At 36.3% G+C, this 17,633-nt stretch overlaps 1 protein-coding gene across 2 annotated transcripts in view; it reads left to right on the forward strand.

Annotated features, from left to right (window-relative positions):
- WDR19 (WD repeat domain 19) overlaps window positions 1-17,633 on the forward strand; it is a 39,571-nt gene that overhangs the window by 6,306 nt on the left and 15,632 nt on the right. For both annotated transcript variants that reach the window (XM_032110081.1, XM_032110080.1), the window contains exons 8-26: window positions 339-451; window positions 1,702-1,875; window positions 3,077-3,147; window positions 4,290-4,462; window positions 4,558-4,672; window positions 5,410-5,516; window positions 5,929-6,051; window positions 7,356-7,505; window positions 8,028-8,175; window positions 8,792-8,996; window positions 9,569-9,728; window positions 10,323-10,433; window positions 12,075-12,184; window positions 13,261-13,318; window positions 13,541-13,687; window positions 13,800-13,882; window positions 15,097-15,180; window positions 16,256-16,402; window positions 16,826-16,950. In XM_032110081.1, coding sequence (XP_031965972.1) covers window positions 339-451; window positions 1,702-1,875; window positions 3,077-3,147; window positions 4,290-4,462; window positions 4,558-4,672; window positions 5,410-5,516; window positions 5,929-6,051; window positions 7,356-7,505; window positions 8,028-8,175; window positions 8,792-8,996; window positions 9,569-9,728; window positions 10,323-10,433; window positions 12,075-12,184; window positions 13,261-13,318; window positions 13,541-13,687; window positions 13,800-13,882; window positions 15,097-15,180; window positions 16,256-16,402; window positions 16,826-16,950 — 2,404 coding nt within the window. The remainder of the gene's footprint in view (window positions 1-338; window positions 452-1,701; window positions 1,876-3,076; window positions 3,148-4,289; window positions 4,463-4,557; window positions 4,673-5,409; window positions 5,517-5,928; window positions 6,052-7,355; window positions 7,506-8,027; window positions 8,176-8,791; window positions 8,997-9,568; window positions 9,729-10,322; window positions 10,434-12,074; window positions 12,185-13,260; window positions 13,319-13,540; window positions 13,688-13,799; window positions 13,883-15,096; window positions 15,181-16,255; window positions 16,403-16,825; window positions 16,951-17,633) is intronic.

The raw sequence follows: 17,633 nt of genomic DNA on the forward strand, positions 1-17,633 counted from the left end.
CTTCAGTTCAAGTGGGAGTAATCTAGCAGGATAACTCCATGTGATCTGCTACCTTTTCTTCTGAGGAAATGGAGCTGACTTCTGTAGGAGAAAGTCTTGAATTTGAGCTGTGTGTTCTGCTGAGCTTGCATTTAGATTTGTGAACCACTGTCTCACACAGGGCAATGTCCTGAAAATCTCTTCCACTGTTGATTCAGAATCAGATTCAGAATTCAGATCCATGAGATTCTTAAGGATTATTCAAATTCTTAAATCTCATCTTTTAGTGAAGATATAGGGCCTTACTTTGAAGTTATGCCATTCTTCTTATGTTAATTTTGCTTTTCATTCATTGGCAGGTAAGTGCAGTGGTTGGCAAGAGGACTCTCTTCCTTTTTAATTTGAATGATCCTGATAACCCAATTGATCTGAAATTTCAGCAGCCTTACGGCAGTATTGTAACCTACAAATGGTGAGCAGAACTTTCTTAATTAATTATTCTAGTATTAAGAAGCTGAGTATTTTCCAAGTAGTTCTAATAAATGCTGGAAACAAAATCATCTATTCCTTGCTCAGACTGGATTTTTCTTGGATGTATTGTAGATTTTTCAGTAATTCTTTTCCAAACACAAAGTAGTCTACATTTTGTAACTGTTCTACTTGATGATTCCGTAGCTATACAAATGGTGTTTTCCAGCAGAAGCACTGTTGGTATGCTCAGCTTCAAACACTAATATGTTGCTGTCTTGACAGAAGATTAAACTGAGGGGTTTATGGGTTGTTTTCTGTTTGGATGAGTAACTGATGAAAGAGCTAGGGGTGGAGTTGTGTCCTTCAGGTAGTTTTTTGGTTTGCGAAGCTGTGCAAAGTTCTTGCAGCCTCCTTATGCTGCAATACCATTGGTAATGTTCCTGTGAAGAAGACCTAAGCTAGAAGTTTCAGATCTGTACCGAAAAAGTAGCTGTACTATTTCTCTATCTTTAAATCATTACAGCTTGTCTTTTAATGCCTGTTCAGCCAACGTGGAATTTACATTCCTTTACACTACAACCGTAAGAAAACCTAAAGCTATGGGCTTCTTAGTTTATGACCATGTGTAACAAGGCATACCCGGGCTGTTTCTATTGCAATGATTTTTTTTGCAATTAAGCTAATGAGATACTGTTTGAATTCATCTTTACATGCTGGAACTATTTGTGCCTTAACCTCATTATTTCTACTTGACTATGAAAAGTAAACAGAATATTCACAAATACAGTTTGTTGCTTTGGTACTTCCACTGTGTTTGCGGTGCCCATAAGGGCACAGTGACTGGCATTATTGTTTTACCATGACTTTGATGGGACCACGTTGGCCAGAACCTTGAAATGAAAGTTCCCATCTTCATTGAAATAAGCATACCAGAAATCTTTCTCCTGGGCATCACTGCCATGTGTGCAACCTGCTGAAAATAAAGTGGCATTATAGAATGCAGGAGAGAATAAAGATGACTTACGAGTCGTCTGAGCACAAACGTGGTTCTTTGCTTTAAGGACCTGTGGTAGTTTTCCCTTAACCTATTTTATGTTATACAGTTCAACATGATATATATAAATTCCCCTAATTTGTTTATTTTTCCTGTTGCTGGGAGGCATTGACAGTATGCCAGCAGTCTGAACAAAAATGCTTTTTGCATATTGCATTAATAGGTCTCTTTTCTAAATTGTTGCTTTTTTGTAATAGGTATGGTGACGGCTACATTATGATTGGTTTCTCACAAGGGTGTTTTGTAGTCATTTCTACGCACATTCGTGAAATAGGACAAGAAGTCTTTCAAGCTCATAATCATAAGGATAATCTAAGTAGCATTGCTATATCACAGTCTTTAAACAAAGCTGCGTCATGTGGAGACAATTGGTAAGTGGTAGTTTTATAGATAAAGAATAGAATTCATCTCCCAGAGCTGTAGCTACTGGGCATTCATGCTATGCTTCCTAAGGCTTCAAGGCTCCCAAAGAAGTGAGTTTAGAAAAGACAAGATGAATTGCTCTGTGGAACTGCTGCTCTGCCTAGAGTTAGGAGAAGCTATTATGGACAAAAATCTCTGCAGCTGTAATTAATATAATTAATTGTAAACAAAAAAGAAGTTAATTTTAGTATAAATTATTCTTTTTGATTCATTCTTTTTCTGTTATGTTGCTTGGCTGCAAAAAAGTCCAAATTCCTTTACTAAGATTTATTGATTGAGCATAAACATCTGCTTAACAACAGGAGAAAAATTAATTTAAATCTGTACTGAGTATGTTGATAACTGATATCCTCCTCTCTGGTGTTTGGTCTTACCTGCAGTCTAGACAAAAGTTGGAAAGTGTAAGGAATTAAGGAAAAAACAATTAAATACACTGGAGTTTTTCCAGAATGTTTTGTGCATAGGATAGATTAGCTCCTTTAGCTCCTCATCTGCTAATCCCTGATTCTGTGATATCTGAATTCTTCTGCAAAAGAGGAGCTGTGTCATAGTAGGAGTCAAACTGTTCTCTCTGTCCTCAGCTCTGTGTGGGACCAACCGCTGATTTATGACAGTTGCACATCAAGAGTGGTATAACTGTGAGCAAAACATGGTGCAACTTCAAGCACTTGAGCTATTGTACAATAAGGGTTATTTCTTTGAGTGGATTAATATACATTGAGTGACATGACACCATAAGTAACCTCTCATTCTGTCCCTTTTATATGCAGCAGGATTGAAAGTATTTTTTACATCTGTCTTTCAAGCCCTATGTGTCCATCAGTATTGTGTTTTTAAAGTAAAATGCTGTAACATATCAAAAGGGAATAACAGTCTGTGTTTCCCAGCCGTGAATTCTTTCTAATTGGATTTGTGCCTTTTCCTCAAATTTTAGTTCTCTGAGCAAATATTGTTGTACTGTGGTATAGTGATACACTGTTTACAGTGATGGATTAACAATGTGTTGTTTTTTAGGAAATTGAAGGCATTTTGCATTTGTGCTCTACTTTTTGCTCCATTAAGCTGTCTTGATTGGATTGGGTTTCTTCCAGTTTATGATGACTGAGATTTAGATGGGTGAGAATGACTGACTCTTTATTTTTGTTTTAGCATTAAAATCCATGATCTGACAGATATGAGAGAAATGTATGCCATAATAAACTTGGATGATGAAAACAAAGGTATGTTAACTTTCTCCATGGGGATAGAAATTTTTACTAATTAAGTAAACTGGAATTTTGACAGTGTCTCTGTTTATCGAGTGAAAGTACCGCTGTTGGAAAAACTGTGTAAATATAGAATTTTTAAAAAACTCCTGCTTTCCCAACTTGTATTTATTAGGTGACCTGTAGCAAAATGGGAGCATATTTTAGCTATTCAAAGTATAGAGAAGTACAGCTCTCAGAATATTTGATCAGTTAGTGTTGTGCAGTTTTGAATCTGTAATACAGAATATTCACATTACTGAAGTGATGCACTTAACTGGTTTCTGCTTCTTTCCATGATTTTTTTTGTGCTTTTCAACATCTCTTGTACAAAACATATGATACTTATTCTGTTTTCATCCTGATGTACAGGACTTTTGCCTGTGGCTTCCAGAACAGTGTTACAAAACTATTTTCTTGAGTAGTGAGTTTCCACCCTTATCTCCTCATGTGGTGTTTATAAGTGCTTCATTTATTGTCAAGTTCCTGGTTGCCTCCAGATTTTTTATTTCTAAGAACCTTCCTTTTTAAAATTTTTTTTTAAAATATATTTAGGATATTGTCAGCACAACACTTGCCCTGTTTTCCTTGGAATGTGGTATTAGTCAGTTAGAATATGGTTTTTCTAATGGCATTTTCAGACACTGAAAAACAAACGCCATTTCTGTATTTAGTACTTACTAATTTGGCAATAAAGGGAGTAAGATTGAATTCTGCTCAGCTGCTTCCGGTATTATGGATCACTTTGAATGTGCTGCCTGAACTGTCAGTGTTGAGAATAGAAAGAGTGTTGATCAGTTTTGTAACAGATGTGTAATTTGGTCTAGCGGAAGGTGGGTTGCACCTAGATGGCCTTTAAGGTCCCTTCCAACTCAAACAGTTCTGCGATTCTGTGAAGTCTTCACTCTCAGTAAAATGCTATATTAGGAAATTATGTGTTTGATCTGAGTGATTCTAATTAATCTTGGAATTACATTAATTTGTTATCTTTGAGTACTTTAGTACATACATTCTAGATATTAATTCCTACCATTTTTATAGTAGAGCAAAGTAAGTGTTTGTTGGTTACAGAAGTTAAAAGGATTATATTTTTTTACAAAAACTTGTGAATGTTTTAGGTGTAGATCAGATGGCTTGGACAGATGACGGACAGCTGTTGGCAGTATCTACACGAAAAGGATCCCTCCATGTTTTCTTGACAAAGCTTCCAATCCTTGGAGATGCTTGCAGTACACGAATCGCATACCTCACTTCTCTTCTTGAAGTCACCATCGCAAATCATGTGGAGAGAGTATGATAACCTCTTCCTTTTAAACTTCATGTAGATATAATTAAAGTAAGTATTAAAAGTGGATGAAAATTGTATTTTGTTTTGTTTTCTTACAGGAGCTACCAGTCACGGTGTCTGTTGAAGTAGAGCCCAGTTTTGTTGCTATTGGTGTTTATCATTTGGCTGTAGGAATGAACAATCGGGCTTGGTTTTATGCACTTGGAGAGAATAGTAAGCATAAATTTAGTTATCTTAAAACTAATGCAGCACTTGGTCTTATTTTATTAATTCAGTATTGTGTTTAGCAGTTCTGGACATTCCACGTTGTACAATAAAAACTTGAATTGCCATATGGTCCTGTTAGGATGGGATAATATTCTTCTCAGGCTGAAGCAGTTATGGCAAGGCATTGTAAATAATAGAAATAAAACTTCTCATTTGAGGTATTGGTCATGAAATGTAGGCTGTTGCTTACTTGTTTTTTTTCACATCATCTTGTTAATCAATGAAGGACTTCAGGATTTTGAGACATTATATATCTGTGTCTTAAAGTACTAAGTTTGGCATAGTACCTAGGAACTATGATCAGAGAGTTTAAATTCTCAGTTTGGCAGATGTTCATGTTGTTTGTGTGGGATAAGGAAAAATTGGTTACGCTGTGTCCAAATTTTAGATGGTGGATTTAAAACTTTCATGTTTTTCTAAGCATCCCCTTTTTTCAGTGACAGTAAATTAATTAAAACTGTAAGAATACTAGTCAGAGTTGCATAGGAAAAGAGTTTCTCTTGTACTTTCTAACCAGTTCTCTGGCTGCTAAGAAGAAAGTCTCTTTATGTGTGACTTGTCCCCTCTCTGCTTAGTTGGGAGTTTTTCACGTCTGCTCACTCAGCTGCAAATTTAGATGATAAGTGAACACCTATACAAAATCAAAATATTTTTACCTTATCTTTTCTGTTTGAATCCTTTAGATGTAAAAAAGCTTAAAGATGTGGAGTACCTGGGGACAGTAGCAAGTATGCGCCTTAATTCCGATTATGCTGCTGCTCTCTTTGAGGGTAAAATCCAGTTGCATATGGTAAGAGCTCTGGCAGTTTGGATTGTTGAACTAATGAGTTGATCTAAGCTGAACAAGTTAATTAATTTTAAAAATTAAATAAAATCGAATGATCTTCAGTTAATGGAGATAAAAATTTAAAATTCTTCAGAATAGTTTTGCTGGCTAATTAAAGTCCTAGAGCTGAGTATCTGGAGACTTAGAAATACAACCTAGACTAGAACAGGTAAACAAAAACATTTTCTTGTCAGCTATTTAACAAGTTTTATTTTAAAGGTCTCTGGTAATGTGACAAAAGCAGATGCTGGGTTCTTGAGGAATGCACGTGCAAGTTTTTTTTCATCTCATTCTCTTACAGTTTGATACAAGCAACACTATGATACCCTGTTGTTAACAGTGGAGTTTTTCAGTTCATTCTGTTCTTTATATTTAGATAGAAAGTGAGGGTTTGGGTGCTCAGGAAGAACGAGAAACTCGACTTTTCCCAGCAGATGATGATAAATACCAAATTTTGTGCCATGCTTTAACTAGTGACTTCCTCATATATGGTACAGATGTGAGTATTACTTCTTTTTAAAGATCTTTTTAGATGGAATATATTTCTCTCTGAATTATTTGGATTACTGCTCATGCTTTTAGAAAAACGAAAAGTGCATCTGTGATCTTTACAGTGGATTATTTTCTATACAAGGACTTTGAGAAAATACAGTCAAAATTGCATCCAGCTTTCTTTCCTGTTGAATTTATATGATGTGCATCGGCAGGAATGGTTAAGTTTTGCTTTTACTAGTGTTTGTTGCGAAACACTGATTTTAATAGCAGAATTTAATTCTATTGCATTAGTGAGAGGGTTAGCAGTCAAAATGTCTTCCAGATACAAGAAAAAACATATCACTTGCCTTGCAAATTTGTTGATTTAGGTGGTGATGTGAAAAATGTGGACAAAAAGGTACTGATATATACAAATGTCATAGCATAACTGAAAGGCTTGACTTGCTACTGAAGCCTTTGTCCAAAGAGGATTTTTTTAATGTGTTTCTACAAGGATAGGAATTAAGGAGGGCAGAAGAAGATGAAGAAGGATGTGGACATGCTTATGTATTTTTCTGGAGATTTTTCTATGCATGAGGGTAGTTTTTTGTCCTTTTAATACTTTCTGGCACTGAGAATACAGAGCATGTTTGGCACTGTAGTATTGTGCTCTTTGTGGTATCGACTGGTGTATTGGCCTTCCAGAGGAGAGGCAGAACCACTATCTCTGGTTTTATCGCTGGTTTAATAACTTGAGTGGTTTTGTAACAGATGAGGTCTTTCCCACCTCTGCAGTACCTAAACTGGTGCTGATAAATTTGAAGTACTAAATGTGCAACCAGTCAATTTGATGTGTGCAAATTCTACCATTGATGTCGAAAGCCACGTTTTTTTAAATATACCTTTAATCACAAATTAGTTTGATTGTTTTTATTCCCTGAGTTAGGTACCTCTCTTTTTAAGAATGTGTGGTTCTTCTTTGGAAGCAAATTTTACAGCTTTTTTTTAAGGTTCAGCTTCTCTCAGCAATGAGACAGGCATTTCATTTGTTTAGAGAACTGCACAGTAAACACTTGTCTCCCCAAAGCAGAGGGAGATAAATATCAAAACTAACAGAAAACCCCTCAAACCTCCCAAATCTTTTCTTTGCCCCCCAAAAATTTTTCCTGTCTCACCCAAAACAGGGTGTGAGAAGGAAGCAAAAAAACCCACTTGGAAGTACTTTTTTTGAACACTCAGTACTCTAAGATGGAAGACACTACAGCCAAGTTAGTTTTCTGCTCGCCGCTACTGATGTAATTATTAACATTTTCTATTATTTCTCATTAGACTGGAGTTATTCGTTATTTCTACATTGAAGACTGGCAATACGTGAATGAATACCGGCATCCTGTCAGCGTGAGAAAGGTTTTTCCAGATCCCAATGGAACCAGAATGGCTTTCATAGATGACAAAAGTGATGGCTTTGTCTATTGTCCAGTAAGTTAGTGTGGGATACCAATACAATATATTTACAAGTAGGCTTTTCAACTATATAGTGTTTTTAATAAAAAATGAAGAAGATTTTGTCGCTCCAGCTTGTATGCTGATAGAAGAAATTGGCAAGGAGGCTTGAAGATAATTTAATGGTAATGTAAGGAAATAAAATCTGTCATACTAGATCAAGACAATTTCATCATAGTAAGTTCCTCATCGGTAATTTTCAAAAATGTATATACTTGTGTATTTAAATACAGATAATCTAGCCAGTTTCACTGCCCCTCACCATACCTTTTTTTTAAAGAATAGTAAATATAATTTATATAATGTGTATTTTCTCCACTTCAAATTTAAACTCGTGTTATTCAGAATCACCGCTTATAAGAAAACTCTTTCTTAAAACAATTTTTCTATTTCTGGACTACATACATTATTTTTAAAATTTTTAATCACAACTGGGATGAATATTTTGTTTCTTGCCTTAGTCACTTGGTAATAATTTTACTTTTACATTATATGTAGGTAAATGATAGAGTGTATGAGATTCCAGACTTCTCACCAACCATTAAAGGAATCCTGTGGGAAAACTGGCCAATGGATAAAGGTGTTTTTGCTGCTTTTGATGATGATAAAGTGTACACTTATGTTTTTCATAAGGATGCCATTCAAGGTACCATAAGCTCTTTAAAAAGGTTATTCACTATTTTAGTTAATAAAGTAAAACATGTTCTGAATCTTCATTTGTCTTAAATAAAATGCATATAAATATAAATAGTACTATAGATGATTTCAAGTGCAACTGATGAATAGAAAACTAATTACTTTGTAGGTTTCTCTGTAAGGCTTCAAGGCATTTTGGTCTCAACAACTCCATAAGCTTCTTGCTATTAATATTTCATTTGAAAGTTACACATTGTGCTTCAATTCTATGTTGAAGCATTCATGAGAAAAATCTCAGGATCAGGGTGACAAAACTTGCATCAGAGTCACAAAACTTGTATTCACTTAAAATGTTAAAGTTGTAAACATAGCCCTTTCTATATTTGCGACAGAGAAATGTTGAAACTTACCTGCAAACATTTGGAAAAGGACCTTACTGGTTTAGAAGCTTTAAATTCTGTATATTTACTTTACTGAAAGATATGTGCTTGTATAGTTGTTGATTGCCAGAATTACAGACCTTGAATTAGTGCCCAAATATACATGGTTTCAGCTGCTTGTTATACTTTTTACCATGTAGGGATTTTTACAAGATGTCTTTTTTTCTTCCTGATCTTTGAATCTAGGATCAAAGATTATTTTGGCAGGTGGTACGGAAGTCCCCTATTCCCATAAGCCTTTGTTGTTGTATAATGGAGAATTAACTTGTCAGACTCCAAGTGGGAAAACAAACAACATCTATTTAAGTACTCACAGTTTCCTTGGCAATTTGAAAGACTTTGGACCTGATGTGCTGAGACAAATGCTTACTCAGACTCTAATGTTGAAAAGGTACATCTGCATTTTAATTATATTGTGTAAATTGTTTTCTGTGCTTATAGTTCAATACAGCATATCCTGGTGATTTTAAAGTGTCCTGCTGAATACTGATAAATTAGATTGATCCGTAAGTTCACATAGCTCTCCAGGCAGACCAAACAAAATAAGTGACCCAGTGGTGATTCGGGCTTTTTTTTCACTTTTGAGTAAAAGCCTAAAGTAATTTTTTTCAAGACTTATTCAGGGTTTTGTGACAGTGGCTCCTCCAAAACTGGCTGAAAATGCTTCTAGTGTACTGTCCTCCCACTGTAATGAAGCAATACAAAATCACTATAATGGAAAGAATGCCATAGTAGAGAAAGCAGATGGTTTCCTGAAAAAGTGTGGTAGAAATAGAAGAAATAGAAATGTAAGGTACTCATTTGTATTTTTACTTTCTTCCTGATACATCACTCCCTCCGTGGCTTAGAAGTAAATGTTTTTTATGTTTTCTCTAACAGAGAGGAAAAAAATTTGAGGGGGAGTTTTGGGTATAAGTAATATCTAAAATTAAAATAGTTGTAAGTGTGTTTTACCTTCTGTAGGTTTTCTGAAGCATGGGAGGTCTGCAGCCTTCTGAATGACCAGTCTTGTTGGAATGAGCTGGCCAAAGCTTGCTTACATCATATGGAGGTGGATTTTGCAATACGTGTTTTTCGAGCATCTGGTAATGCTGGGATGGTGATGTCACTAGAGCAGATAAAGGTAAAATGTAAAGTCTTACACAGGAAATATGATAATTTAATTTTTCTTTAAGAATGCTAAATTCTTATTTTGGGAGGGGGTGGGCAGGGTAAGGGGTTGTTTTTGTTCAAGCAGAAGTTGAGTTGCTTTCAAGGGATATAGAGGATAAAGTGTCCAAACTACAGACTTCTTGACTGTTTTTTTCTTGAAGTGGTTGCAGTCTCTACTGGACTGCACAGTATGTCTTTCTGCATGTGTTTGAAAACAGCAGAATATATTCATGTCTCAGGTGTTGGGAGGGTCTTATTTCCTTTTTTTTATTTTTGAGAAAATGTTGAAGACTGATATTAAAAAAAAATCCAAAACAAAACTTGATTGCATTTATACATCTAGAAGTTAAATAGTACCTTAAAATTATGCTTCTGCAAATTGCTGATTTTAGACAGCATTAGTGGCCTGTAAGGACTTTTTCTGGTTTGTAGAATCCAATACACATCATTGAAAAATGTAAGGATATTTTGGTTTACTATTTTTATTTGGCTTACTAGATTATGTTATTTATATAGTATTTATTTTCTTTTGGACTACTTCTACACCTATGATGTCTTTCTACAGGGAATAGAAGACCACAACCTTCTAGCAGGACATCTTGCAATGTTTACTAGTGATTTTAATCTGGCTCAGGATTTGTATCTGGCATCCTCCTGTCCTATTGCTGCTCTTGAGGTATTAATTTGTGTATATTTTCTGCTGTTTTCGTTTCCAGATTAATGTTGGAATATTTTACCTTCTGGTAATTTTGCCCTTTTATGATTCTGATCTTGCCATTGTGTGACTAGAATCACAGACTATCCTGAATTGGAAGAGAACCACAAGGATCATTAAGCCCAACTCCTGGCCCTGCACAGGACAACCCCTAGAGTCACACCGTGTGCCTGAGAGCGCTATCCAAATGCTTCTGGAGCTCTGTCAGGCCTGGTGCTGTGACCACTTCCCTGAGAGGCTGTTGTATTGCCCAACCATGCTTCCGGGTGAAGAACCTTTTCCTAAATTATATCCAACATAAAACTGCCCTGACACCACTTCAAGCCATTCTCTCAGGTCCTGTGTTTGGGCACCACAGTGAAGAGATCAGTGTCTGCCCCTCCTCCTCTTTCCCTCACAAGGGGGTTGTAACTGCAACGAGGTCTCCCCTCAGTGTCCTCTTCTTCAGGCTGAACAGACCCAAGTGCCCTCAGCCACTCCTCATACAGCTTCCTCTCAAGGCCCTTCACCATCTTTGTTGCCCTCCTTTGGACACTCTCTAATAACTTTAGATCGTTCTTATACTGTGGTGCCCAAAACTGCACACAGTATCCAAGGCAAGGCTGTACCAGCACAGAGCAGAGCGGGACAGTCCCTTCCCTTGACTGGCTGGTGATGCTGTGCCTGATGCCCCCCAGGACACGCTTGGCCCTCCTGGCTCCCAGGGCACTGCTGACTCAAATTCAACTTTTGTTGACCAGGACCCCCAGATCCCTTTCTGTGGCGCTGCTTTCCAGTGTCTCATTCTCCAGTCTGTCTGTACATCCAGGATTGCTCTGTCCCAGGTGCAGAGTCCAGCACTTTCCTTTGTTAAACTTCATACAGTTGGTGAGTGCCCAGCCCTCTAATCTGTTGAGGTCTCTCTGCAGGGCCTCCCTGCCTTTGAGGGAGTCAAGAGCTCCTTCCAATTTAGTATCATCAGTAAACTTATACCTTTGGGTCCTGTGACCTAGTCATTAGTGAAGATGTTGAAGAGATGTTGAAGGGCTGAGAATGGGGCCCTGTGGAACCCTACTAGTGACAGGTCTCCAGTATGATATCACCCCATTCACTATAACCCTTTGTGCCTGACCTGTGAGCCAGTTGCTGACCCATCCCGTGATGTGTTTATCCAGCTGTGTGGTAAACATTTTGTCCAGAAGGATACTTTAAGAGACAGTATGGAAAGCTTTACTGAAATCCAAAGGGATTACATCAGCTGGCTTCCCTTGATCAGCTGGGTGGGTTACCTTATAATAAAAGGAAATTAGGTTTGTCAGGCAGGACATTGCTCTCATGAAGTTGTGCTGGCTGTGACCAATGATTGCATTGTCCTTCAAGTGTTTTTCAGTAACTCTCAGAATAATCTTCTCCATAATTTTACCAGGCACTGAAATTAGACTGACAGGCCTGTCATTTCCAGGGTCATCCTAACAGACCTTCTTTCAGGGTGAATGTCTCTCAAATTGTCTGAATCTTTCTAAAATATTAACTCAATATTTGTGTTTAGAATAATTTCAAGTTCAGGATAGAATTCCAAATTTGATACTTGCATCAGAAAATGTTACTGTTCTTTGTTAATAGATGCGAAAAGACTTGCAGCACTGGGACAGAGCACTTCAGCTGGCTAAGCGTCTGGCCCCGGACCAAATCCCTTTCATATCAAAGGAATATGCAGTCCAGCTCGAATTCATGTAAGTTCTCCTGTAAGGTTGTAGTATAAGAATATTAAACCAATACTCATGCTCAATAGAAGAGCACAGGATTGAGGTACTTCAGATGACTGCGTTGCTGAGAGAGGATTCAGTGAGGTCTTGCAGCTGTAGTATGAGGAAGAGGAGTTTTGCAAGGAATCCTTCATGCTAGAGACATGTTAGCAAATCGTAGTTCCTTTTCACTAATTTCAGTACATGTAGGTTCTTTGCAACTGGTAGGTCCCAACATATAATATCATCTACTAAATAAAACTTCATTGCAGGCAGTGCTTGGAAAATAGAGAAAGTCCAAATCATTTAGCACTTATTATGCTGGATGAAAGCCATGCCTTTTGCCTGTATTTCTTTAAATATCTGTTAGCCTTCATTTTCTTAAATCATTTAGGTAGAGGTGTGTCAAATTTCAAGGCTGCCAATCCCTGAAAGACAGAAGGTATTAACCATCTGACATGATTTTAAAGTCTATTTTAGATAAACAGATAAAACCTGGTCTGTTTAGTGCCTAAGTCAGGAGGAAAAACTTACCTACTAATAGTTTGTAGACGACTCCCTCCCCCTGGCAGTACACCTGGCATTGAGAGAGGACACTTGCTGGTCACAGAAAGGAAGGAATGGACGCAGTTGAATCAATGCAACCATCTGGAACTTGAGTTCTGAATATACTTCAGGAAAAAAAATTGCCTTTGATTTTGTGTTGCAAAAATTATAAGTAATTTCAAAGATTAGCTTCATTTATCTTCCAGAAAAATGTGGAGTCGAGCTGAGAATACCGAGATGTATTTTGCAGATAGATTCTTTGCCTTTCAAGGGAGGTTTATTGGTCTCTGTACAACAGAATTGAGAGTTGGAAGTGCCTCTTTGACTCAGATTTGATAAAGTCCATAGGAAGTGCCATGGCATTCTGTGCAACTGTCCACCTCTTGCATACCTCACAACCTTCTATGCAGTCGTTATGTCTAAATCAAGACAGATACATGCATAATCTGTGTGGTAGGAAGGCAGCCATCTCTTCCTATTAAAAATATTTGTCTGTATAACTTACAGTTTTCTTTCAGGGGTGATTATGTTAATGCTCTGGCACATTATGAGAAGGGAATCACTGGAAACAATAAGGTAATTCCTTTTTAGTAATGATAGCATTGTACTGTCACGATATACATTAAGTTATCATGTTTCAGACTCATTCAAATTCCAGTTTTTAATTCAGCTCTAAATTAAATGCTGTTAAATCTGTAATGTTTTGTTAGTTTGTTTCAATGCTTGATTACTGTCGCTTTTGTGACCTTGGTTTTCTAATGTGTAATCTATAGTTACTGCTTTTCATTTGATTGCTAGTACCAGGAACACGATGAAGTTTGCCTTGCTGGAGTGGCTCAAATGTCCATTCGAATGGGAGATATCCGTCGAGGGGTAAACCAGGCCATTAAACATCCCAGCAGGGTATTAAAAAGAGACTGTGGAGCTATTCTGGAGAATATGAAGGTACTCAAAAGAGTTAATAAAAGTTAAGGCTGAATATGTGACTTCATTAGGTTATTTATTTATTCATGATCTTAATTGAGAAATTATATTTTAATGATTTCCAATATTGTAGCAATTTTCAGAAGCTGCTCAGCTGTATGAAAAGGGACAATATTATGACAAGGCAGCATCAGTATACATCCGGTGTAAAAACTGGTAAGTACAGGTTTCAGGGAAATGTTATATTTCAGAGGATTTGCTGGGGTTCTCTTTGGAAAAGATTGATTCTCTGAATAGCACAAATGCCTCATTAACTATGGTTCATTGATTGTATTGTTTCAAATCCAAGCTTAAAGGTTCTCTCAGAAATTTATGTTGTTTTAATATAGTCTGACTGTCAATGTGAGATAATTATTTTTCTTTTTTTGTGTGTTATGTTTCAAGTTTCCTGCAGTTTCAAGTCCTTTGTGGGTGTATGCACATGCACACATCCACACTGAATTTAGTAACCATATTTGTGTAGTTACTGTTTAATTAATTATATTTCTTAGTTTTATAACATGCATAGCTGAAGCTGAGTATTTGGACAGTTGGAAATGATTCAAGAGTAGCCAGTATCATAATTTTTTTTTTATAAGTTAATTTGAGTATTGTGAAGTAGCCATTGGAAAAGTCAAATTTTCTGGGAGATTTAAGGGCTCAGTTCTGGCCTAATTATGTTTTAAGGATTCCTCACATTAAGAACTGTTTGGAGAGTTCAGTAAGACCTCTCCTCTTTCATATGAGTGAAAGATTAGGTTGGAATATTATGTCCATTTATTTGAAAAATGAAAATTTTATTCCATCAAAGAATTGTCAGTGGCATCAAAATGAGCCAGGAGAACACTTGGTTAAGGAGAGTAGCTTGCATTTAATGATAACCTTGATTTGGGAAGAGGGAGGTAGGAGCTTTGTTTGCTCTAGCAGGGGGAGGTTCAGTTTGAAGAGTGCCCATCTTTTAGTCAGAGAGGTGAGATTTAAGGTCAGCCTCTCTGGAGTCTCTCATATCCTTTGTCCTGAAAGGCCCACTGCTTAGTTTGCTGGCTTTTATAGATCTTTCAGGTTACAGTTTTAATACTGTGCTTCTTCTATGGGTTAATGAAAGAACACCTGAGATAAAAATCCTTGGTCTGCCACTTCTTACGCTTCTACATCTCAGACTTAAAAAAAGAGAAGAGACTGTCTTCAATCCTGTATGCTCATAAAGCAGTCTGTAATTTCCAGTTCTTATAAAGTGCAACTTTTTGAAAATACTAAAATTATTTCAAAGCTTATCCGTTATGTTCAGTTTCTTCTCTCAGATTCCTTTTCAGTGTTGATATAAATATGACAGTTTTACTGGAGAAAATTTGAAACCAGATATATTTATTAAATAGCTAATGTCTTTCTAGGGCAAAGGTTGGTGAACTTCTTCCTCATGTTTCATCTCCAAAAATTCACCTACAATATGCAAAGGCCAAGGAAGCAGATGGCAGGTACTTTCGAATGCTCTTTTTTAATATAAAACATGTTATTGCTGTTGTTGTTATTGTTACACATTAGCATTTTTGTAAAATAAATTAAAACACATACTGAAACTTTTGCATAAAATAGCCTTGTGAAAACAGTTTCTAAAATATGTAAACTTAAGTGTACACTTAGTGTATTAAAGATTTGAAACATAATCTAAGGACATTCTGCTGGTATCAAAGATGTGTTTCTAATTAATTGTTTTCCTGTCTAAACATGAATATCTTTTTAAGAAAAGTCATCAAAGGTTTTAAAGTACTGAACATGATGCAATATTCCAATTAGCAGAGTATTCAAGTTCAGTTTGTGTCTAACAACTCTGTAGCTGTGATTTTAAAGGTCATTCAAAGGGAGAATAATCATGAAAGAGATCTTTTCATTCTAGAATCAAATTACTGGTACATCTTAATGGCTGCACTTGCATAATGTTGAATAATATGAAGTTATTAGCTGAAGTTAAAGCCCCAGATAGGTAATATTTCATCACAGAATGTAGTTCCTTCTAGTCTTTACCTGTAAGTAAACATGCTTCAGAATAATGATACTTTAAAATATGAAACAGCACCAGAGTTTAATGTTTGCATTGATGAGACTAGAAAATACTGTTTGTGTCAATTGCATAGTGAGAGAATGAGAAATTTCTTATCTTGTCTACAGAACCAAAATAAGGTCTTATTTTAAAAATTATACACCTAGGTGTCTTGTTTGGGTTTTTTTGTTCTCTCCCTCCCAAGTGATTTCATATGGAACAGATGAACTGTTTTTAATATATAGCAAAAGGGATGCTGGCAGAGTAGGTCAAAAATAGTACTGTGGTAAGACATTTTTCTGTTGCCTCTGCTTTTCATTCTCCTAAGAGAAAATGAAATAGATACCAAAAAACCCATAGTAAATGCAGAGCAATGCAATTACATGCAAACTGAATGGAAGGTGTCACAGAGTAATGTCACAGAAATAAAATACTTTATGTTTCCTTCACACCATATTATAAGGAGTTATTTACAAAGTTAGAAAAACTGATGTGGAACCATTATTTTGCAGGTACACGGAAGCTGTGATAGCTTATGAACATGCCAAACAATGGGATAGTGTAATTCGACTGTATTTGGATCACCTAAATAATCCTGAAAAGGCTGTTAATATTGTAAGAGAAACACAGTCTCTTGAAGGAGCAAAGATGGTGGCCAGGTAACAATCATGTTATGCTTATTAAAAAGAAGTCTTTTATCTATTGGGAGTTTATGAGGCTTGCTAACATATTAGACTCTGGTTATTGGTACTTGGCCACTGACTGTATAATTCAGTTCAGTTCATTCATCATCTCTAAGATTTGGACAACTAAACAGGTACTGATTTTTTGTTGTTGTTGTTTACTTTCTGATTAAAATTATATTAACATGAAGTAATAAGTTTAGACAATAATAAAAAATTGCCATGCTGGATTATTTTTACTAAGTTAATTTTAGGAACCTAGTTAAAGCAATTCGAGATAGAAAATGGATTAGAAGTGTTTTGTATTTGTATGTATGTTGTGTATTATATTCCTGAAACATTTGGTGTATTCATTAAGCTTCATTAAGTACTAAGGCATTAATTTTTCATTCTGATTAGATTCTTTCTGCAGCTTGGTGACTATGGTTCTGCCATCCAGTTCCTGGTTATGTCCAAGTGTAATAATGAAGCTTTCACATTAGCTCAGCAACACAACAAGATGGAGATTTATGCTGATATCATCAGTGAGTATTCCAGGTTCAAAGTTTGCTTGCATTATGTTTTGCTGTTCTTTTAGTTGATTTCAACCAATTTGAAATCATAACACAATGGGTGTGAAGTTTTGTTTCCCATTTCCAGTCATTGCGGCCAGATTTGCCAATGTGTGTACTTCAGGCCTACAAGCCAGACTCTGCTTTCAGCTTAGATATCTCCCTTGGTCTTCAGTCTGGGTTGTTTTCAAATCTTGCCTGTCCTACAGCTTTTTTTTGCTTATCCATAGAGATAAAACATTTGTCTAGACTATTTTCTTGTGCCCATTGAGGAATCCCTTTCTTTGACCTTGATACAAAATGGAGCATTTCACTGGTATGGTTCTTGATTTTTGTTCCCTTTTCCTTTTCTCGTGGTTCCAACTCTTTTCTTCCATGTCACTTTTTTCCTTTTTTTTCTCTTTAAGACCCTTTGTGGCCTCCTCTTATCTCAGTGAGAGATGGAAAGGAGACCTTACTGAAAAGCTGACTTTTATCTTGGGCTATCAAGCCAATCAGAGTCCAGCTTGTCAATTTGCTCTCAATTTTATAGTTTTCTTCTGTGTGAGGCACCTTTGAAGAGTGCCTTATCAGCTCCACATATTTATCTCCCAAATTCTCATATTTTCAATTAATCTCTTCCTTTAGAAAATGATTTCTTGTTATGAAGGTTATAA

This window comes from Corvus moneduloides, chromosome 5 (assembly GCF_009650955.1).
Source record: "Corvus moneduloides isolate bCorMon1 chromosome 5, bCorMon1.pri, whole genome shotgun sequence".
Lineage (NCBI taxonomy): Eukaryota > Metazoa > Chordata > Aves > Passeriformes > Corvidae > Corvus > Corvus moneduloides.